The following is a 24,169-nucleotide window of genomic DNA, read 5'->3' as shown; positions in this document are numbered from 1 at the left end:
ATGTGGCTGTGGCCCCAGCTCTGAGCCCAGCTCTGGCTCAGGTCAGAGCTGGAGCCCCAGCAGCTGACTCTCTTCCTATCTTGTACTTGAATCCAGGATGAGTGGCTTTTTTCCCCAAGGGGGGGGTCATTTTAGATTTGAGTAAATGTGGGTATAGGAAAACTTCATATTAGTGGTAGTAGTAGGACAAAATTTACATATTGGCTTTTAACATAATTAAGTTGATTAGTTGGATTAGTTTAACCTTGCTTTGTTAGGAAAGGTAACATTGAATACAAATATTAAAGTATCTTCAGAATCCTTCAAAAATGGATTGTCTTGTTTTGATGTAATCATGTAATAATACATCTTTGTTATAGCACACAAATGCAGTGGGAGAGAGTTCAGGTTATCTTAAGAGCCTTAATGTGAAACTTAATTTGGCCCTGAACAAACTTTAAAAGTAATTTTGCTCTTGCCAAAAAAAATGGCTTGAAATGGGTTGTGATTAAATTCAAGTGCTAAAAATTCTTTCTCTTTTATTAGAAAGTAGAAGTGAGTTCTTAGAGAAGTTGCAAAGAGCTCGAGGCCAAGTCAAACCATCTACGACAAGTCAGCCAATTTTATCCGCACCTGGACCTACTAAACTTACTGTGGGAAATTGGTCCCTTACCTGTTTAAAGGAAGGAGAGATTGCTATTCACAATTCAGATGGTCAGCAAGCTACGATATTGAAAGAAGATCTACCTGGTTTTGTTTTTGAATCCAATAGAGGAACCAAACATTCGTTTACTGCTGAAACTTCTTTGGGTAAGTATGTAGGTATATATATATTAACAGGTAAAGGAAGTACAGTACATTCAGTACATCTTAGGTATCATGTGGAATTGTGACTTTTTAAAATTGTCTTATAGGATCAGAGTTTGTGACTGGCTGGACTGGCAAAAGAGGTAGAAAACTGAAATCCAAGTTAGAGAAAACAAAGCAAAAGGTTTGTACTTATTAGTTTAGAGTTCCCTCTATTTTCACTCAACTTGCATTATGAAAAGATGCTTTCCTATCTATCGGGGCTATTTTAATGCCTAGAGCCAGCTTTTATTTGAAGTGTGCCATTAGAGAGCGCACCAAAATGTCATTTCTCTTTTTATTCACACCTATGTATTATGGTTCAGAAAGAGAAATTTTAAGGTTTGTTCACTAGTTTCCCATAACGTTATGGCTTAAGCTTTTTTGAAGTGTCCAATTTGTGAATCAACCACAATTTTTTTTTTTGTTTCTGTTCTCGTTTAAATCGATAGAAGTTATGTAGGGCTGTCAATTAATCATGTTTCACATGCATGATTAACATGTTAATCGGTGTTCACATTAATTTTTTAACACATTATTCATGCACGTGGTTTTGGAGCCCCCCCTTGCACCTGGACAGGCCACCTGCAGCTCTGCCCCACTCCCGCATCATGGGGGCCTCGATCTGTCCCCTGCTGCACCCCTTCCCTCCCCCACTTGCCTGCTGGTCAGTGTCTGTACGTCTGTCCCTCACTCCCACAGCACAGGTTCCCCAGCCCTGCTGCTGCCCCTCACTCCTGACCCACAGTACCCTGCATCCTAACAGGGAATGCAGGAACCCCCCTCCCCGGGCTCCAAATTCCACACACACACACACACCCACAGCCCTCCACAGCTTTACAGATTCCCACATACAGCCCGTACCCACTCCCCAATCATACAAAGTACTAGTGTAATTTTGCTTAATTTGTTTTTCTATGCATAATTTTGAGTTTTTAACTGTGCAATTAAAATCGCAATTAATTGTGACCAATTTTTTTAATCGTGATCAAATTTTTTAATTGTGTGAGAGCCCTAAAGTTATATAATTGAATACAAGTTGGAAGGAAGATCAACATATAGCTAACTTTTCCCATCCCCAATTTTCCATAATCTGTCTCAACTTCAGTTCTAGTTAAGCTCAACAAATTGCCAGAAATTTAAACTTATGTTTTGGATAATATAAACAGAGCTGTAGACAGCAGTGTAAATTACTAGATATTTGCATTTCATTCTTAACTCTGCTTCAGAAAATAGACTTTCTTGCTGCTTGTTAAGTTAAAATCCTAGCTATTCTGGCTGTGGCTGTAGTGTGGAGAAAAACAAACCAAATGTGGTGGATTCCTAAAATGTCAATTGCAATACTGACACTAATACTGCTCCCTATCTTCATCTCAGTTGTGTGTTAATTTTGACTTGTGTGTCATGACCTATTGTTTCTTCCTGCTCATTACATCCCATAGTCATGGACATCTTGGGCAAAACAAAACCGAACAAAACCCAGTTGCTAGAATTCTTGGAGAACAGCAATACTTTCACATTTATTGTCGTATTATGATCAAGCATATTCATAGTACAGTTGCCCTAAATCCCTTCTGTTCTCAGTTGTCTTTTAACAAATATATTTAAAATGTTAAATTAAAATTTTAATACATTACCCCTTTTAACATCAACATTTTTTTAAACAAATACTGTGCCATTTTAATGGCTGTATATGGAGAAAATTACTGGCACCTTGCAGTACTAAATAACTATATCATGTACTACCATTCTGTATATTCTCCCGCCTGTTGTTCTTAGGCAACTGATTACTTGTTCCAAAAATCAGGAATGCTTTTAAGGTTCTTCTATGGCTTCAAACTTTTTCAGTTCAGAGTAAGTAGAAGTGATTTGAGGCATCTATTTGAAGACAACCTTTTATGATATTGAGACCCAAAAAGTTAAAAACGATATATCATTTATGAACTTTTTAAATGGGTGGATTTATTTTCTGGTCCTGGGAGTCTTTACACCATCCTAATCCAGAATAAACATACCCTGTGCTTTCTGCTGGTTTCCCATAAACACCTTCTTTTGCAAGCATCTCAAGTTTCTAGAATTGTATGCAGCGTTTAGAAGTTAGGTTAGCTGGACTGTGATCAGATAAAACTGGGAATTTTGGCCCTTCTTCTGTAACTATAGGAATAGCTGCAGAGTAGTCTGCCACGTTCTGTCTAGTCTGCTGCTACTTTATGTTTAGGTATGCTTTTGGCAAAGTTAAGATATCCTCCCCTTCTTATCTTGTAAATTCACTTTATGCACAGACCACCCACTGGGTCTAGGACAGTAGTTTATTGTTATTTCATTGTTTGCTACTTAAGAACTCTTTGAATCTTGTTAGTTCCTGCTAATGAGATGTTTGTAGATTTCAGGAGACTTTCTTCTAAAATCAATCTAAATGACTTGTTGGTATCCTAAAATATAAAAATAATATTTAATTCATAATTATGATTCTTGTTCATCTTTGGTAGGTACGAACTATGGCAAGAGATTTATATGATGATCATTTTAAGGCTGTTGAAAGTATGCCTCGAGGAGTAGTTGTAACATTAAGGAACATAGCAACCCAGTTAGAGTCTTCCTGGGAACTTCATACAAACAGACAGGTAAATATCACCTTTTAAACCTAAATGCTTAAAAATCAATTAAAATTAGCATAGTAATAAATAGATTTTTAAGCTGGCATGGAAAATGCCCAGTTCCAACAAATTTATTAGGTTGGTCTGTAAAATTATTTATTCTGTTAAAACTGGTCTAAGTAAAACTTATTTTAATTAAGCATCTGAAGAACTATGTTACTTTCTTATCTGCTGCTTTTCTCTCTTCCAGTGCATTGAGGGTGAAAATACATGGAGAGATTTAATGAAAACTGCTTTGGAAAATTTAATTGTGCTGTTGAAGGATGAAAACACTATTTCTCCTTACGAAATGTGTAGCAGTGGCTTGGTGCAGGCACTTCTCACAGTTTTAAATAATGTAAGTTAACTGAATAGACATTTTCAGAAGAATACAGATTACTTTTAAAAAGAATCAAATTGAGATAAGATACAGATTGTCAGCTGGTGTAAATGCATGTAGCTCAAGGGCTGGCAAAATACGGCCCTCAGGCCAGATGCAGCCCCTGGGGCCCCTCAAAAATTTAGAAAATATTTATCTGCCTCTGGCTGCTTGTCAAAGATGACAGGAGCCAGGGGCAGTAGGACCTAGGGGAAGCTGCTGGCAGGACTAAGCAGCTGCAGAAGCAAGGCCTACCTGCCGCCACCCCCCCCCCCCCCCCAATCCCCTGCCTAGAAATCCCTGCCTATCAGAGGGTTCTGGCCTGGAACCATGGGGCTCTTTCTGCCTCCCTCTGCTGGAGGGAAATCCGGATTAAGGGTGAGCTGGGAGAGGCAGAGGAGTCCTACAGACTATCACCCCAGTTCTTAGGGTCAGGCCGAGCTGGTTGCTGTGGTCCTGGCACTGCAGACAGGATCCACGTGGTGCCAGAGCGGCCAGCCAGGGGGTGGAGAGGAATGGCACACTACACAAATGCATGTAAATAAGGAAAAATATAATTCTGGAGGGGAGCAGGTGGGGGTCCAAGGGGAAGGACATCTTGTGGCAAGGGTCAGGGGTTAGGGGGTGGGGCTTCCAGTCCCAAGGTGGTGACCAGGGGTGGGGCACCTGTCAAGGGGTGGGGCTACCCTTGTGGGGCTCAATGGTTTGGCAAAACTCAGTAAGTGGCCCTCTGCCCGAAATAACTGCCTGCCCTGATGTAGCTTCTAATTGACTTAACTGCAGTTATATAGGCTTAACTGACTGAAAATCTGGCCCATAAAACATGTACTAACAGCAAAAGGCTTTATAGCAAATGAAGTGCTAAGTTCAAATGAACCATTAAACTAATTGTGTTGCCCAACGTTTGTGTCAAAATTTTCACCTTTCCTGAATTCCTCGATTTATATAGTTTCAGCTTACAGCAATTCACACTTGCAGTGCTCCGCCATTTACAACCATGTTGTTAGTTATGGCGCTGGATCCTCGCACTTATGGCATGATGGCAACTCAGGCAGCTCACAAACGTCATGCCATAAGTGCGAGGATCCAGTGTCGTAAGTAATAACATGGTTGTAAATGGCGGAGCACTGCAAGTGCGAATTACCGTAAGTGGCCCTAAGTCTCCCCAATAATCTCCCCAAAGAAAGCCAATTCCATGACCCTAGTGAAGGTGTTTCTTTGCCTTCTGATTAAATAAAATTAAATAGTTGATTTAAATATGGTGTTTATGGTCATTCCTATAAAAAGTTGGGCATCAGGCCCTTGGGCAGGAACGTAACGCCTATTATAACATTGTTTTTGTGGGAAAATCAGGTTCGACTTGCATTGTTTCCACTTAGAGCACCTTTTCTAGGAACGTAACCTGCCGTAAATGCGAGGACTGCCTGTACCATTAAAATTGTAATGGTTCCAGTCAGTAAGCATAACAGAGAATATATATGTATATTTGTGACTGCTTTACATTTTTTACATGTTACAATTTTTTTTCCTTTGTATTAGACTCTGGATTTAGATTCGAAACAAGATTGTAGTCAACTAGTAGAGAGAATAAATGTGTTCAAAACAGCGTTCAGTGAAAATGAAGATGATGAAAGGTAAAAATAAAATTATGGCTTCATTTATACAAATTAAAGTATGTAATAGAAAATTAAATGCGTGTATTAAACTAAAAGCCTTACCTTTTGCCTTTCATTATTTAATTTGAGTTTTGGTCTTCCAGTTATGAAATGTGGAATTAGTCTTTAAACAATGGCAGTCGACTGTAAATTTGTTGGAGTGATAACTAAGCAAGTTTGCAAGTTGGCATAATTTCTGGGGGTTTGGGTTTGTCTAAAGGCTTCTGATCACCCTATAAATATCTGACTCTAGACCCAGTATACATCCTGAAGTAATATTTTACTTAAACACCTGTTAAATAGAAATTAATTAAGTAAAAATGCATGGTTAATATTTTAAGTTTTTTAAACATGTATAATTTCTTAGTGGTTTGTTTTTCTGATCCAAATGACTTGTCATTTTGTATTAGAAGTTCTGATTGTGCTTTTCTTCTAGACTAAAATAAAAGTAGTTTTTGTTCCATGAGATACAAACAAATATGTCCCTTAAATTACTGTCATCTGGTAATTTTTGTAATGTTTAACTGCTTCCTTTTATAGTCGTCCAGCAGTGGCGTTAATTCGGAAATTGATAGCAGTGTTAGAATCTATTGAACGTTTACCTCTCCACTTGTATGATACACCAGGATCCGCTTATAATTTGCAGGTAACTGTCCAGTGTTATCAGAATATATTACTGAATTTAAATATAATTGAAACCATGTTTTCTTAAAGTAGCTATGAAATTGTATAATGAATCTAACTCAGACATGTTGAAATGAAATTGTAAAGAATTAGAGAGAAATGCTTTTGAAGGGGATTTGGCCCAATTTGTTGTGGGTTTTTTTTGTCTTTTGGGTTTTTTCCTTCTCATAGATTTTTCAAGACTTGGCCTTTTCATTTACTTTTGCTGCAAGTGAGCATGCAGATGGATAAAAAGGGGGTCTGCCCACTGTTCCATCTGTCTAGCAGTATTCCCCTTTCCAGATAGCAATCCACACTACTTTTATGCACTATAAACTGCATCCATATTCAGGGAATTGCACACCACAAGTATAAATGCAGCTTTTGAATGTAGACAAGTCTCTTAATTGGTTTTCCTTGTGGATTTGTTTTCTTTATTGCTACAGCTTGCTAGGGAAATTTCAGTAAAGGACCCCTGGAGGAATTCTGGTTTAGCTCTTCTTTGTTAATAAACATTAGTTATTTTCACTGTGGATTCCTGGAGCTGCAACTGCAAAACTCTACTTAAATATTGTTTAAACTGGGGCATTAATTTTCCCTGTTATCAGCATAACAACTGGTCAGCATGCTAGTGATTTGAGTGCACCAGTAGCTTATCTGTTTTCAAGTTATTTATAGGTCTTGCAGTAAGGGAGGGTTTTTAGGAGAGATGGAAGAAGGGTAAGGGAGTGACTTCGCAGATGATTACAGGGAGCTTCTTTTCTCCCAAGCATCAGGCAGAATTGCAAAAATCAAAGATTTTGTATGAGAATGTAATAAATGATGACTTAGACACTGTCATTGGCTAACTAAGTTCAGTATTCATTGGGGATAGGGTGTTCACTGGGGACAGAGAGAAAGATAGGGTGGGGATAAATCAGGCATGGCCTTGCAAGTGAAGATGCAGTAGTTGAAGCCACAGAGTAGGGGAGGAATATAGAGAGGTGACCTACTCGGAGCAATAGAAGGGGTGTGTGATCCTTGCAGGAGGATTTTTGAATGGATGTGGATGGAGCAAGATTATATTGCTTGAAGTTAGGGAAAAGGATGTTGTGATAATTGAGATGATGAAAGACTAGAAATTATTTTTATCTGTGTGCATCTATAGGAAAGGCTGTATCTTAAATTTGTTATGAAGAAGGTATTTGTGAGATGGGTCTTGAAAGAGCTCTCAGTTGATGATGCTCATTTTAGGAACCTGAGTAACAGTCAGAATGCTAGTGACATCCACTGTGGTCAAGATAGGAAGAAGGAAGGAGGGCATAAAAAAATGTGAGTTGGAGCTGATAGCAAGACATTTATGAGGCGGTGTCAGAGTTGGGCCAAGATTTTGGTTTGGATATGAGATGGATATGCCTGAAGCAGAAGTAGGAAGTCACAGAATCATAGGAAAACAGATCTGGACCTTCAGAGGTCATCTAATCTAACCCTCTCCCCCCCCCCCCCAAAAAGGTAGAATCATTTGCATCTAAAGCATTCTTTACAAATCCATTGTCTAATCTTCTGGTCCCATGAGGAAACCAGTAAAGCCCAGAAGCCTTGGAAATATCTATAGTAAACCATGGCAAAGATACTCTTAGTTTACCCTGACCAGTAGTTGTCCAATCTCTTCTTAAATACTTCCACCTCCTCTATATTCATAGAGATGCGACAATATTGGTTGCAATCTTGTAGGATTTTTAACATTTGTATATTGATTCTATTGTGTGTTTTTATGAGGTCATTCAAACTTAATTTCCATGCATTATTGATTTAATGGAGGTTGTTTTGGGGCGGGGGGGGGGGTTGAAAAAACAGTAGGAAAGATATGTTTTTAATCTGATGAAATATGGTACTTTGAATAGAAGAGTCATTTAGGATCATGGATAACTAGGGCAGGAAGGGATCTCATGAAGTCATTTAGTCCAACCCCTCACTCAAGGCAGGATCATCTCTGACTAAACCATCCCAACTACATGTCTGTTTAACCTACTCTTGAAAATTTTCAGGGATGGAGATTCCCCAACCTCTCTACATAGTGTGTTCCAGTGCTTGATCATCCTCATAGTCAGTTCTTCTTAATCGCCAACCTAATTTTCCTTAATTATTAATGTTTTGTTGTGCTCTTAGATATTAACAAGAAGACTGAGATTTCGTTTAGAACGTGCTTCTGGAGAGACATCTTTGATTGATCGAACTGGCCGAATGTTGAAAATGGAGCCTTTGGCAACGGTAGAATCTTTAGAACAATACCTCCTGAAAATGGTGAGCAGCATCCCACACAGACACTACACAGAATAGAGCCTTTCTGTTTTGATAGTACTTAAGTTGTAATTGCATTTTTTTTCATTCTCTAGGTAGCAAAGCAGTGGTACGACTTTGATAGGGCTTCTTTCATTTTTGTCCGAAAACTACGTGAAGGCCAAACTTTTGTATTCAGACACCAACATGATTTTGATGAAAATGGGATTATTTACTGGATTGGGACAAATGCAAAGTAAGAATTGCGGGGGCGGGAAATAAGTCAAATTAGATAAATCATAATCAAGAAGAATACCATTGAAAGAAATGAAGTGGAATAGATTTTTTTTCTAAGAAGTTTGTCTGCTAGTATTGATGGATTGTTTTTTAAATTTCTGTGCATTGTACCTGAAGAAGTTTACAGATCTCTGAAGCTTATTGTCTGAGATCTAATTTCTCCCTTATCAATGCAAAATAGTCCCTTAAAGCCACTATGATACTGTGAAATGTTTGGATTGTCTTTGAATTACTGATATTTATGTAGCTGTGAACTTCATTTTTTTCTTTAAAATCTTAATTATATCCTATAGATCACCTTTTAGTAACATTTTGGATACTCACTTGTTATTTAGAAGTAAATAGTAATCAAATAGTACATTTCTCTTTTTCAATTAGAACTGCATATGAGTGGGTGAATCCAGCAGCCTATGGGTTAGTAGTGGTTACATCTTCAGAAGGAAGAAATCTACCGTATGGCCGTTTGGAAGACGTCTTAAGTCGTGACAGTTCAGCTTTGAATTGTCATACTAATGATGATAAGAATGCTTGGTTTGCCATAGATCTTGGTCTTTGGGTCATACCATCAGCTTATACCTTACGCCATGCTCGTGGTTATGGAAGATCTGCTCTCAGAAATTGGGTTTTCCAGGTGTCAAAGGATGGACAGAATTGGACCACTTTATATACTCATGTTGATGACTGTAGTCTCAATGAACCAGGGTATGTTGAAGAGTATTTATCTGCTTTCATAAATATGAGCACTCTTGGTTAAAAACATAACTTTATTAGACTTTAGAAAATGCATCTTTAATTTTATTTTTTTCTTAATTTTTGTCAATTAGTTTGTCTGCAAATTTAGTTTTACATTTTGATTTATATTTTTCTTAATGCTTTATGAATTTAAATATCTACGAGTAGCAGAGATATGAGGAAGTGATGCACTCGTGTAGTGCACAGTTCCTTGTTTTTTCCTGTCTTAGTGGATATGATCAAAGAGGTTTAGTATTATTAGAAAATGTCTTTCCATCATTCTACCCTGAGAATATAAAAGATGTCTAAGTTTAATTTAAGAGTAAAACTGGATTATTGTGTAACTTCTAAGATTTTTCATAAGCAATGGAAATAATAGGTTTGAGTTAATTGGTTTAAATGTTTGCTATAGACTAAATAAACCAGAGGAATATGGCATAAACTTTCCCGAGTCCAAGCTTACTTGATCAGTAACATTTTTAAGGTTTACATTCCCTTATACCAAAATAAGTCGATATAATTTTAAGTTTAAATTGCACCATGATAACATAAAATGGTTACATTTCCCCCATTTGAGGCTTGGCTTTCCAATAGGCACTTGACCGGTGATTCATGTCAAACTAATTACTGATGGGATATTGGCTTTTTTTTAAGTTTTAACTGTCAAATTAAGGGCCACTAAAATAAGTTATTTACTTTCTTAATATTAGTTTCCTGAAATATACAGTTGGTATTGCTGTATGGAAGTATTATGTAACTTTGTACAGAGGTTTGAGTGCTTTGTGCAGTCAAAGATCAGCAGAAGTGGTCTATGAGATTGCTAATGTGTTTTTCATATGGGGGGATGGGAATTTACTCTTGTGCTGAAAGAGCTACTTTATTTTTGGAGAAAATGGATAGTAGTTTTTGGGGGGGAATTCTGATTAGCACTAATCCAAACTTTGCAGTGTTTCTTGTTTTTTCATGTTTTTCTTGGTGGTCTCAGATTCTATGATTTCAGTAAATTGCCAGTAGAAAAAAGTAAACTTTGTCCCTTTATTCCCTTGAATTAACGTGAAGATCAACAGCAACGTGGCCCTTAGACCCACCAAAAGATGAGAAGCAAGGGTGGAGACATATAAGAATAAAGCAGATGGGAAAGAATGCCAGTGGGCAAACACACTACCTCTCCCTGTCTGGTTTTGAACTTTATGGCACTGTAAATGGAGTGTGTGAAGATCAGTTGGGTAAGATAGAGTTTTTCCATCCTTCTATCTTATTAACAAGGTGATGTTAAATGCATAGCCAAAAAAAAAAGAAGTGAGCAAGTGATAAGTTAAGACTGTAAGCATGCTTTAACAACCTTGTCTAGTTTTTCCTTTTAAAAAAAGATTATGATCAAGATTTCAATTACTGCTTCTAGGAAAAGCAGCAAAGGAAGCTGAAGCTAATTTGCGAAGGCAGAGACGTCTGGTTCGCTCTCAAGTTTTGAAGTATATGGTTCCTGGTGCTCGTGTAATTAGAGGAATTGATTGGAAGTGGCGAGATCAGGATGGGAGCCCACAAGGCGAAGGCACTGTTACAGGAGAATTACACAATGGTGAGCAAGTGTTTTCTTTTTTTTAATTTACAGCTGGTTTTGGATTGCATGTTTTGTCACATCTTGATTACAGAATTGGTGATGTTCTCTCTTTGGCATGTTTTGAAAATGATTATGTTCTTTTTAGGGAACAGATCTCAATATTTTAGAGAAGGTAGATTTAAATGCATCTTTTCACTGTTGTTGAACTATGATTATTTTTTTTGTCTTTTTAATCCATGAGAGTAAAGTGTTTCAGTATTTATATAAAGATAGACATAGAGTTGGTTTAAAAATGGAGGTTGCTATAAACAGCTTTAGCACTTTGCCAAATCAAAAACTCAAATTGTTGTTGCAGAATCTGTTAGAGCTGAAAAAGTTTGTTGCGTAACACTGATTTGTCCAGCTGACAAATTAAGCTTCATGTCTGCTTAATCTTAAAGTATCTTTCTTCTTTTCTTCTAGCTTAGCATTTGCAACATTTTTTTCTGCCTTCTTGTTATGTTCTATACCTTTTCTAACTTGCAAGCTTCACTGGGATCAGGCCACTATTTCTAATTTACAATATAAAATCAGTTAAGTGAATATTGAGGGGCTGATGCAAGCCTGCAAAAGCGCTGGAGGTCAGAGCTTTGATAGGGAACTATCAAAGAGGCTTCAGAATGGAGGCAATCATTTGTTTTTCCTGTTCTGTATGTAATGCTAACTCCGTTTCTGAGGCCTCTTAAATGAAGAATTTATTCCTTCCTGCGTCTTCAGTTTCCTTAAGTAGAGTTGTCCAGACCTTTTTAGTAGTGCTTTAATACCTCATGCTCCTTAGACAGTTTTTTATTTTATTTTTAAATTTCTTTCCTTTTTTTAACTTCAGTATAGCTTGTAGGGAGCTCTTCTGTAGTCAGTGTGGTGTTCATAAGAGGCAGCCGTACCCATAGTCTTTCTTGCAATACTTTTCTAATCATAACTGGTGAGTAACATTCATGTTATGCAAACTTCCTAGCAAATCAGTAGCTTGTCCCTGTTTTTGTTTTGTTTTTTCCACCAAAACTTTAATAGTTGCACTTATTTACATTATTGCTCAACCATTTTGTGGTGATACTACATTTACGTGAAAATAAACAACAGTTTCTTTCTCTGTACTGTAGTCATCCTGTTGGGGGATAGAGTATTGCAAATAACATCCTTGTGACCTCAGTGGGACTACTCACAGGTCAGAGCACTTTGGATTGTGGCCAAAGTTTTCTGTACACTCTAGGAAGAAGAAACCTAATGCATAGACAGTGATCTTTTATAGTGCATAGAAAAATGTTATATGCAAGTTTAACGTCTCCCCCCCCCCCCCCCAAAAAAAAAAAAAAAAAAAAAAGGTATAGGAAAGGACCTACAGGGGGGGAAAAACCCAAAAATGCTTCTTCAAGATATTTACTCCAGACTTCCATAAAAGCAATAGTCATGTTGTTTTAACTAAGATGTCTTTTCCTTAAGTTGCATATATGGTTTAGTAAGAAAGCCATCTGAAATCCTGAACTACTTGCTTACAGAGATAAAAGAAAAAATTTTAAATTTCTTTGTGGCATGTAAAGTTACAGCCTGAGCTTAATTGAAACTGCTCAAGTATAATCCCCCTTTGACATATATCAATATGTACCTAAAACAAAAAAGCTACATGGTTTATGAAGCTGCTAACATGAGAGCTTGATAGCTGTTTTTCAGATCTTAAGATTTTTAATTTATCTTAAAACTCTTTCTTCCCAGAATGATTTTGCTGGCCAAGATTGAGAATCGTTTGTGAAATTTATATTTTGTTCGAAAAATTGGTTTTAGTTTACGTTAAGGATTCTTGTCCTTGTCAGGTGCTGTTGTTGTCATGCTCTATCCAGAAAGCATAACTTTTGGAGCTAACTACAGTGCACAAACGATTCTTAATCAAGGCTTGTATCTGTTATTTAATGAAAATAAACGGGCATTTGATCCTGAGAGATTTGTGTTGTTCCACATGATATGATTTGCAGCGATTTAAGCCTCAGAAAAGGGGGGTTTTTGATCAGCTGAAACTGCAGTAAAAAGCTTCGTTATAACTTAACATATAGTAAAATATATACTAAAAGAAACTTTATATACATTTTATGAATGTGGGAAACATTCTCACATTGGTAAAAAAAAAAAAAATGAAACGGAAGACTGGCCTTCTGCTTTTTCATGCTGTTGTGCGTAAATTATGGATTAAGTGACCATCTTAATCTTTCTATTTTCTTACGTTCATATTACAATAAGATCTATTTCAAGTGTCATCCAGTAAATAATTTGAGAAGTTGGATCCCTATTTGAAAAACAAGTAATTGTCCAATTACTTTTAGTGCCAGAATCCAATCCTGTAAATTAACTCTAACTCAAACATGGTCTTCGCTTGTGTACTACTGTGGAAGTCCCTGAGGCTATCTGTGAAAGTAAGAAATACAGGATAGGCATATACTATTACCAAACTATTAAAAACCCTGAATTTCATTATTTTGAATTAAAATTTAAGAATGAAAAAGACCCAAACAAATCCATTTATTTATATATTTTTTTTAATTTTTAATTTTGTATCTTGAAGATGTTTTTTCTTACACACTTCTCAGAAACCAAAAAAATCTATAATGCTCTTCTAACAGTTGCAGTTTCCTCAGAGAAATATAGTCTGCAAAATTCATAACTTCAAAATTTTGGTTTTGCATTTTCTTAATTTAAGGAAGATTATATTGCTTCTCAGATATAGTAAGCATTTGATTTTCAAAAGAACATACACCTGGGCTTAGAACTCTTGCCTGTTAGTTTCAAAGTAGAAGATGCCACAAAAATCTAGTATGCCAAGTTATATCCTGGAGCAAATATTTTTGGTTGGCTTCTCATATCCTGCAAGTAGTTTGATCATGGCATGTGCATGCCAACTTTAGTTCTAATAAATTACCAAATTATTTTAAATCCAAAACTTTTCATTTTATTTGGCATTAAAATTAGTGAATAATTTTAGTAAATCAAAAATGCAGCCCTGTTGAAAAGCTGATCCCATATTGTGGAGCTACTGTCTGACACGCTCCTGTCTGCTTTCTGCTGGGTCTCATAAACTCCTGTCCCTTTCCAGGCTGGATTGATGTCACCTGGGATGCTGGTGGCTCTAACTCTTACCGTATGGGCGCAGAAGGAAAGTTTGACCTCAAGCTTGCACCAGGGTACGACCCTGATTCAGCGGCATCACCCAAACCTGTTTCATCCACTGTTTCAGGCACAGCGCAGTCATGGAGCAGCTTGGTGAAAAACAACTGTCCAGACAAGACGACTGCTGCTGCAGGCTCCTCAAGTAGAAAAGGAAGCAGCAGTTCTGTGTGTAGCGTGGCCAGTAGCAGCGACATCAGCTTGGGTTCGACAAAAATGGAGCGGAGATCAGAAAGTGTAATGGAACAAAATATAGTTTCAGGCACTGACGTCCACGAGCCAATTGTTGTTCTGTCTTCTGCAGATAGCATGCCTCAAGCTGAAGTAGGGTCATCATCCAGTGCAAGCACCAGCACCTTAACAGCGGACATGGGAAATGAAAATGCGGAAAGGAAGTTAGGTCCTGATAATTCAATACGTACCACTGGAGAGTCTAGTGCCATCTCCATGGGAATTGTTAGTGTGAGCTCTCCTGATGTTAGTTCAGTATCTGAATTGACCAATAAAGAAGCAACTTCACAACGACCTCTTAGCTCTTCAGCAAGTAATAGACTGTCAGTGAGTTCCTTGTTGGCTGCTGGGGCACCGATGAGCTCCAGTGCAAGTGTTCCTAACTTATCCTCACGAGAAACATCTAGCTTGGAGTCTTTTGTACGAAGAGTAGCCAATATAGCACGTACCAATGCCACAAACAACATGAACTTAAGTCGAAGTAGCAGTGATAACAACACTAATACTTTGGGAAGGAATGTCATGAGCACTGCAAGTAAGTAAGCTATATATATATATATATATATATATATTTATTTTAATCAGCATGAGGTCAGATGCTTCATGCAAGAGGAAGGGAGAAGGATGTGCTTTTTTAGCTTTTAGACTTTTTAAATGTCAGTGCAGAATTTTAACTACCTAATTACCTGCTATATATATGAGCTTGTAGAACTTGTAGAAGTTCTTTTTTTTTGGGAAATGGTCTATTGCCATTTCTTTATTAATTGATACCTATGGTGGTATCAAGTGTCCTTGCTCTTTTCTGCATTATTTTCTGAAAAAGAAAATAACTCTATTCCTGTTATGTAAGTTTGAAAGTTTGCTACTTAGACTTGGATGAAGAGGCTGGAAAAATTTAAGAGCTGTTAATTTTGCAGACTGCCTTCTGAAATCCGTTCCATATTGTACAGGTGTACACACATAAGCATGTGTATAATTCATGAGGGATTTCTTGAATATTGTGAATTGACTTACCTAAAAAAAAAAAAAAAATCACTGCAATATATAAATGCATTTTAAAACTTTCATTAGTTTCCCATTTTGATGGTAGAACCAGCTGTAGTCAATATATGATCACACACTACATTATTAACAAAGATTGTCATAATTAAGATTCTGGTCCAACAAATGAGTTATGCATATGTTGAACTTTTATGTATGTGTATAGTTCCATTGATTTCAGTGGAACTGTACATTTGCTTAATTTCAATCTTATGCTAAAACCTTTTCATTGCTTGGTAAGTAAATCACTGCTGACTGTTATGAATGAGTTCACTTTTCTGAACTGTTAGAGTACTCCTGTCTGACTTAGTACTTTACATAACTCAGATGATTTTTCTGTGGATTTGGTCGACTATGGTAATTTACATGAAGGAAATTTAGTATCTTGCTATTTTATCAAATGAACAAGTTTAGAGAAGTGAAACCATTTTAGCTTGGAAGCAACAACTGTTTCATATTTTATATGTACCTTTTGGTGTATATTTTTATATGTACCTAGGATTTTATTGCTTTTTTTCCCCAATAGGTACATGATTACTCAATAAAAGGTTTGCTTCTTCCTTCAGTAATGTTTGTTATTTTTTTTAATGGTGATACACAGTGAGTTTCACTTTTGCTAGATAGTCTTATGGTTATACTGGAAAAATAACACTTTTTGTGGCAGGAAAAAAATGTAAATGGAAGGAAGGGGAGAAGGGAAAGATTTCCAATTTTTTGATTTTATAGAACAGAAATACATTGTTAGTGTTGATGTCATTTTGTGTTGCAGGGTGAAATAGAGTTGACAATATCAGTGTATTCTAACCCCACACGCTTCACTAGCTTCTTAACTGACAGAGAGTCAAGTTTGTAGCTAGTAATAAAGTGGTGATGCAAAGTCACCCCTCAAGTTGCCATTTTTTTCCTTATTTTTTAATTCTCATAAATGAGGATTTATTTTATTAGATATCATATGTGAAAGCAGCAAATGGAATATTTTGCCTTAAAGATATACCAGGAAGTAACTGAATAAAGAAAACAAAGTTGGACCAGTTCACAGCTAAATAGAAGCCCTAGAATTCACATAAAATGTTTTTACAGGCCTGTCCAGAAAAAGTCAGTCTGAAGTCTCGGTTAATGATTTGATGGCCTTGGGAACCGGCTTAGCTGTCATTTAAAAATATCAACCTTCATCAGATTATAGCACAGTGATTATCTGAGAGCTAACCACTTTTTCTGAGACCTGTTTCAACTGCATGTGTTAGCAAATGTTGACTTTTTTGTTTTCTTATTATTCTCTTGGCATCTTAATGTTTGTACTTTTAATTATGGGTTAGAACATACCTATATATTCCCCTATTTAATGCACTTAAGACTTTTAAAAATATTTGGGTTTGAATTTGTTTATGCTTTTCTCAATCTAAAAAATGTTTGGTTTTGTTTTTATTTGGTTCAGGTGCCTTATTAACATCCTCAAAATCTAGTCCATTTAAGAAAAAGTATGAAATTTGTTTTCAGGTATTAAACCTGCCTGCTTTACTCCTTTCAGTTTTGTGTTTACATTTTCTTATTTTAAATTTTTTCCAGTGGGTTTTTGATTAAAGATCCATACAAAGAAGGAGGTAATGACTGATTTACTTACAGAATGAAATGGAAGCAATAAAAAAATGAAATGGAAGCAATAAAATGTATTATACCCAAAAAGATATCAAATACAGTGGCAGAACAAACTGGAAGAATATTTTTTCTGAGCTTTTCAGTTAGTTAACTGGATCAAAAGCACATCTAAAAATTCTGAAGTACAATAAGTTGATTGTGTTCCTTTTGAAAACAGTATCTAAAATTTCCTTTGCCTCGCTTATTGAAGTGATTTTTGTTTTTTTTAATTTCCAATTTGGATATGACCCACTTAATAGAGATTGTAGTTCCAATTGAAGGTTAATGTTTTTGGAAATTACAGTATGCAGCAAGGCAGATTTCTGCTTTGCCCTGATCCTGCAAACATACACATGCTTTACTTTGAGCACGCAAGTAATTACAGAATGCTTCACTTCGTTAAATGCATCATTGTACATTGAAAGTAAAATGGATTTAGTGTATTTTTATTTGAATATGTAGTCACAATTTCGCTTTTTTGTTTTCATTTTTTTGTTAGGGATTATTAAAGCCAGAGAACATTTTAATGTAAAATTATGGATGAAATTTCAAGCATAATAAAGAAGTGAAGTTATATTTTCCACAGGATTTCTGATAGAGGCACATTGTCCGTATGAATAAATAAATGTTACCCATGGACAAAATGTGAAGTTAAGATTTACTCTAATACTTCTAAAGTGCCCCAAAATTAGCTGTTCCAAAGCTTTTTTAGGTTCCTAATGGCTTTTTTCAGTTAGAACCTTTTTTCCTTATATAATTTTAAATAATTATTGGTTTTAGTTAGCAGTCAAGTAAGATTAAACTGGATTATCAGATTATGGGAAGTTACAATATCAGTAGCTATTCCACAGATATTTTCCCAGTGTTGGTAACTGTGTTGAGCAAAATGAAACAGATTTTCAAGGCATTGTTGGGCATTGGAATTTATTAAATAGAATTGTGCTTAATTATAAATGTCCATGAGAGAGAGTGCTCCAAGCTGTGCATATACCCTGTTTAGCAACAAAATAATATGTACAGTTTTTTGTTTAGGGATCCCCTTCAGATAAGCCTGTTATCCTTCTTTGTAAAATGACACATTTACACATTGACTTTCAACCACCCAGTTTTTTTTAAGCACAGGAGTCATGCATGTAAATTGTACTCTTCAAATCATTTATTTTATCTTACCATATCTTTATAGCTTCTCCTCTTATGGGTGCCCAAAGTTTTCCTAATCTGACTACAACTGGTACCACATCAACAGTGACCATGTCTACATCCAGTGTTACTAGCAGCAGCAATGTAGCTACAGCAACTACAGTTTTATCTGTTGGTCAGTCACTTAGTAACACTCTAACTACTAGCCTAACATCAACATCTAGTGAGAGCGATACAGGTCAGGAGGCAGAATATTCTTTATATGGTAAGTTTCATTTTTAAATGAACATAAGCAGACTTCCCATTCATTATTTTTCTTTTCTTTCTTTGTGATAATTTTTTCACTTAGTAATTTATTTACTAAAAAGTGCTTGAGAGTTGAGCTGTTCATCTGTCACTAGTTATATTAGGCGTTGCTCTTGCAAAATAATTTTGACATTAATAGAAGCGTTTTGATTTTTTTATAGTCTGTCAGTCTTTCCCATATGTTTGTCAAAACTTTTATTTAGACAGTTAATCTCATATTTGATTTTTCTTAAAGCATCAGGACAATGGGTTTAATATCTAAATATTGAATAAATAGGCCTGTTACTATACTACAGACATTTCTTCTTCCTGTGTGTTGTAAAGCCATGTTGAGATATAGATAAGGGGGGGGAGTGTATTTGTATTTATTTATGGAATAAAGATCATCCCATTCCCTTTATCATTCTGTTTTTTTTAATTTCTCTGGTGCTGAGGTATGCAGAATCTCAACATGCCATTTTAGGTGCAGTGCCATGTCATTCTGTTTTCATTCTCATAATAATCAGAGCTATTTCAGTACGTACACACACACACACGCCCCCCTCCCCCCCCCCTTGGATTATCGTGAGAATGAAAACAGAATGACATGGCATTGCGCCTAAAGTGGCAGGCTGGAGCAGTTTAAAAAAAAATTTTTAAAACAGTGATAAAGGGAATGTGAGGATCTTTCTGTAAAAAAATATATCAGTAAAATTTCAACTGATAATATGCAGCATGATCACTAAAGTTGATAGGCAAACAATTGTTTGAAAGGTTTAAACTATGGAGGGGAAGAAGGGGAATTTAAAGTCATTTAAGGTGAGTGATATGATTGAGGAGTTAAAAAGATGCAAGTAGGTAAAGGAACATTTTAAGTTAACTATAAGCCCAAAAACACAAGCAGAGAGAGTTCTTGGACCAGGAATAGCCTCTGCAGAAAAAGCATGAAAGCTGACTCAGTAAAATTCTTTAAAGCTAAACTAGGTAAAGCAGCAAAGAACATAGAGAACAGTTTTGTTTTTATGCCTAATCCAATGTCTATTGAAATTCATGGAAGGTTTCTTATTAACATTATGGGCACTGGATCAGGTTCATTTCACAGATGAGGAATAATTAGTAAAGTCTGAATATTTCATTCCTACCTATAATTTCTTTGATTCTGTGATGACAAATGGAACAAGTCTCACTCGGATATTGAGCTGACGTGGCTTTATGTTCTGACCAAGTGGCTCAAAGCACACTGCACTTAGTGGGAGAGACTGATTAGATAGTAGTTTTAGAGTCAGTGTAGGAGTAATGGGAACAATGCAGATCGTGGCTCCATGAGATATGTGGAAATATATATTCCATCCATACAACAATTTCAACTGTGTTTGCTCTAAGTAAGACTTACTTTCGTACTAAGAATAGGCTAAACAAACTTTCTTTACTATGTGCTTGCTGGATTACTGAGCTACTATGTACAGATACTGGGGCTCTTGTCAAAACATTATAAACTTACCTTTTAAACAAGGTTGCAGACAAATACTGTTCACTTAGTCCATTTCTTTGTTTGTGATAGTTTAGTACACACATTAGTTAAAGGGGCACTATCAATTTCTTATCCATTTTAACAAATTTTAAGTAGCAGAAGAAAATCTATGTATTCCTTTTGTATCATTTTTTGTGGTTTTACTATGGTGACCTGTATTTTTTCTAAGTTGTAAGAGATCCACATGGACAGGGAAACCAAGCATATGAAAAGTTATTAAATGCTTGATGCATTGCCTGATAAAAGTAAATAAAAATATTTTCCCTTGTTATTATCAGGGATCTGGGTTTTCTGTTTCCCACAGAAAAATGGGAAAAAAGTGGAATTTTCTTTTTCACTGAAAAAAACACTGATTTTTCCACTTGGTGAAGAGCTCTCTGCAGGGGGCAGAGTTCCAGCCTGTAAGGGGCTGGGAGGAGGGTGGTCAGGAAGGGGATGCCACGTGCATATGTGCACTCACACAAGCACACGGTTACCACCTCCTGCAGGTAAATCTCTGGTGGGGGAGTGGGGAGTGAGGCCCCCAAAGGGAGGGAGGGATTTGGGCAGGACTGGAGCTGCTACCCAGCAAGGCATTATGTAGGGCTTGGGGCCCAGGGCTGCAGTGTGTGGCTGCAGGGTCCCAGCAGGGAGTGGGATGGGGCTGCAGGCAGCTCATCTGGAACAGGGGACTGGGGGTAGGAGGGGGCTCTCTCCCTGCCACTGAGCACACTCCTGGGAGCAGGAATGGAACGGGGGGAACGTGTCCCCCAGATACATGCGTGGGCGGGGGCAGATGTGGGGCCCCCACTGCAAGCATTGCCACTGCAAACTCTGTACTGTCCTGGCAAAGCACCCACTGCATGCCCAGCAGCAGTGGGGGTGGCGGTACAGTATTGTGCCCCTCACTGCTGCCAGGCAGGCGGGGGGGGGCTCCTTGCCATGGCAGCACGGAGCTCCCAGTGGTGGGTGGCAACAAGCTTCCCCGCACAGCCCTTCTCTGTCTTGTCATGCTGGGTCCTACCCACTGGGCCATGGAGGCCCCTGGGGGGAGGGCAGCAGGGTGGGGAGCCCAAGTCTGCAGGGGTCAGACCGCATCTGCCCACCCCGCCATGGGCTTCGATCCAGCTGTGCCATCTGTGGGGGAGGGGGAGCTGCCACCTCCTGCGGGGAGCAGCTGGGGCTCAGGTGCTGCTGGTGGGGCAGGAGGCTGCGTACTCAGATCCCTGGCAGCTGGAGTTCCCCTCTGGCAGGGCTTGGGGGGTGGGACAGGAGGGCTGTGAATGGGGAGTGGGGGGCACCACCAGGAGTAGGGATGCTGTGGGTGGGAAGTGAGGGGCACTGGCAGGACCTAGGGGGCAGTGGCTGGGGAGTGAGGGGCCTGGACCTGCATCCTGGTAGTGAAGTGGGCAGGGGGAGATCTGATTTAAAACCCAAAATCAAATTCTAAAAGTTTTAGGTATTTAGAATGTATTTTTAGTATAGTGACTGAGAAGCTGGTAAGCTTCCAAATTGCTTTAGAATTGTAAATATATCAATAAAACATTGTGTTCAGCTGATAGATGTGTGTGTGTATATGTGTGTGTATATAGTAACATTTCATTTTAATCACAGATTTGGGGGTTTTAATTGAAGAATTTGGGGTTTTTGCAGAGAATTTGCAATTTTTAAACAGAGAAAACCAGGATCCTTGTTTATCATCAAATGTAGTATTTCTACGTGGTGTTACAAATTGTTAGAAACTTCCAGTTTTTACTGTGTCCCTTGAACAAGCTCTCTTGTTCCCTTTCCATGTGGATTTTCTTAGGTGATTACTTTCTGTTTTTCTTTTTTTTCACATTGGAGTATTCTTTGAAAAGATTTTAGCTGTCTTTTCCATAATAGTTCACTGGATTAAATTAAACCTTCTGTCATTCTTTCTCCTCACTTTCAGTTTTCAAAAGTATTTCCTTAAGAGTTTCTCGTGTTAAGGTCTTGTTTGTTTTTTTTTTTTCTTGTATATAGATTTTCTAGATAGCTGTCGGGCTAGTACTCTGTTAGCAGAGTTGGATGACGATGAGGATCTACCTGAACCAGATGAGGAAGATGATGAAAATGAAGATGACAATCAAGAAGACCAGGAATATGAGGAAGTTATGGTATAGTGCATATCAATTCTACCAAAAAATACTTTAATTTAATGAAATTAGTCAAAAATATGCAACAGTTCCATAAGTATGCCAGCATTTAGGCTTTACCTTCCTAGCCTTTAAACCTAGTTTTATAATAACTATACAAGACTACCTGTCCCAATTTTCTAGGCTCCCTTCAAATTTTTTATAGAATGGCAAAATCTCTTTATGCTGACAAAAGTGTGCTATGCCAGCAGCAACATATAAACATAAGTAGCTTATGAAACTAGCAATGAATACGGGGAAAAAATGGCATCTCAGCAGGCCTTGAAGCTTATCTTTCTTGGTCTGCTGTGGAACAAGGAGCAGGGGGGATGATGTTTAAAGCATGAAAGCTTTAAACAAATGCAAAGAATGCCCTACCATCAGCTCCTTGTTTGTTCCAGTAGAACAGTAGGTCAAGTACTTGTGGTGGTGTCTCATCAGGAAAAAAAGCAGTTTCTGGGCCAAAACTGGCATGTTAAAATTTAACTCCGAAAACAGTAGACAGCCAGTGCAAAGTATAGCTCATCGGGTTAATATAGCCAGGAAATGACACACGGCTTAAAAATTGGGCTACTGAAATCTGTACTGACTGGTTCAGCATGGATTTAAGACTTTAGACATGTAGGGAACGGTGCAATAATTCCATGTTTTAGGTATCTTTTAGAAAAATAAAGCCTACCACATGTCTTGCACAGTTCTTTTTATAGCTAATTCTGTGCCTCTAGTTTATTCTGTGGTAGCTGGGATGCCTATAATTCTGTGAGTGCTTGGACTGCAATAAAGGAGGTAGATAGTACTTGAAACATATATGCTAAAAAGAGAAAGTACTAAAAAGAGAGACTTTGGAGTTCTGAATTTCACCTTAATTTGCTTATGGGACATGGTAATTCAGTACATTCATTTACAGATGTACTGAGCACCCAAAATTTCCTTAACTGCGCTATGATTATGCAGGCTCAGCTCTTCTGTAAATCGAGCCACCTATAGTTAGATGCTGTAAACAATTAGGACAGTTTGGCCTCCATCGCATATTTTAATTAATCCATTTATATTATGGGAATGTATTATGAGCTCCCTCTTATGGCTGATTTCAACATACGCTATCTTAAATATTTTTAGTCAAAATCTGATTAAAACAAAAGATACCCTGCTAGGGTTGTACTTTCAGTTAAAGCTTTGTATAGCTCACTGTGGGTATGTCTATATCTCTGGCTGTGTGCCAGGCAGTACTATGCTGAAGCACAAGTCCTGCTCTGGGCACACTACCTCCTGAACTGGCAGTAAAGTAGCTGGGTTCTCACAGTACTGAAAGGCTGAGCTAATTAGCCCAGACAGTACAGTTCAAACCTGGCTACACTACTTCTGGTTCAGAAAGTGATATGCTGCATCAATTTAGCAGTGTAGATATGCCTTTAAATGCTTATAATTGTATTACTTTGCCTTCTCTATTGTGTTATATGGAACGTAATTGGAAGCAGAAGGGTCATCTGTAGTTACAAAAAGAAGTAACAAGTAATATAAAAAAAAAATTTTGGAGTAGTTTACCAAAATGGCAAGGTACCATATTTTGCACTTGAGGGAATGGTGGTTTTGACATGGGACAAGTTAAATCTAGGTCAGAGAAACCCAGCACTCCTAAATTCCAGTACTTTGTCCTAATAAGCATTAAATTGTACTTCCTCCATAAGGAGTTGATGAATTTAAAGGCCATGAAATGAACTCAAGCTCACAAAAGCTTGTGCTATACATCTTTGATTTACTCAGTCTGTAAGGTGCAAATCTATCTTGCCTTCTGTCTATTTTAGACGAGCCATAAGGTAGTCATATTTGCTAGAGCTTGTAAAAAGTAGAAGTCTGTTCCACAAAATTATTTTGCCACCTTATTTTTCATCTTGGCGCACAGTCAAAATATTAACGTTATTTTGTGGATCTGGAAGTGGAGGCACATTTGTTTGGAAATGCATTTCGTTCAGGC

At 37.4% G+C, this 24,169-nt stretch overlaps 1 protein-coding gene across 5 annotated transcripts in view; it reads left to right on the top strand.

Annotated features, from left to right (window-relative positions):
• Positions 1 to 24,169, top strand: part of HECTD1 (HECT domain E3 ubiquitin protein ligase 1) — a 95,659-nt gene that overhangs the window by 48,768 nt on the left and 22,722 nt on the right. For 3 of the 5 annotated variants that reach the window (XM_059723021.1, XM_059723018.1, XM_059723017.1), the window contains exons 14-27: positions 526 to 789; positions 894 to 970; positions 3,315 to 3,449; positions 3,673 to 3,819; positions 5,380 to 5,474; positions 6,036 to 6,141; positions 8,307 to 8,441; positions 8,534 to 8,673; positions 9,093 to 9,416; positions 10,506 to 10,672; positions 10,849 to 11,025; positions 14,126 to 14,962; positions 18,287 to 18,508; positions 22,043 to 22,176. In XM_059723021.1, coding sequence (XP_059579004.1) covers positions 526 to 789; positions 894 to 970; positions 3,315 to 3,449; positions 3,673 to 3,819; positions 5,380 to 5,474; positions 6,036 to 6,141; positions 8,307 to 8,441; positions 8,534 to 8,673; positions 9,093 to 9,416; positions 10,506 to 10,672; positions 10,849 to 11,025; positions 14,126 to 14,962; positions 18,287 to 18,508; positions 22,043 to 22,176 — 2,960 coding nt within the window. The remainder of the gene's footprint in view (positions 1 to 525; positions 790 to 893; positions 971 to 3,314; positions 3,450 to 3,672; positions 3,820 to 5,379; positions 5,475 to 6,035; positions 6,142 to 8,306; positions 8,442 to 8,533; positions 8,674 to 9,092; positions 9,417 to 10,505; positions 10,673 to 10,848; positions 11,026 to 14,125; positions 14,963 to 18,286; positions 18,509 to 22,042; positions 22,177 to 24,169) is intronic. The other 2 variants (XM_059723020.1, XM_059723019.1) reach the window with 1 other exon arrangement.

The sequence above is a fragment of the Alligator mississippiensis genome, chromosome 2, assembly GCF_030867095.1.
Source record: "Alligator mississippiensis isolate rAllMis1 chromosome 2, rAllMis1, whole genome shotgun sequence".
NCBI classification, from domain to species: domain Eukaryota; kingdom Metazoa; phylum Chordata; order Crocodylia; family Alligatoridae; genus Alligator; species Alligator mississippiensis.
The sequence above is the reverse complement of the archived record's forward strand: the minus strand, read 5'-3'. Positions and strand labels throughout refer to the sequence as shown.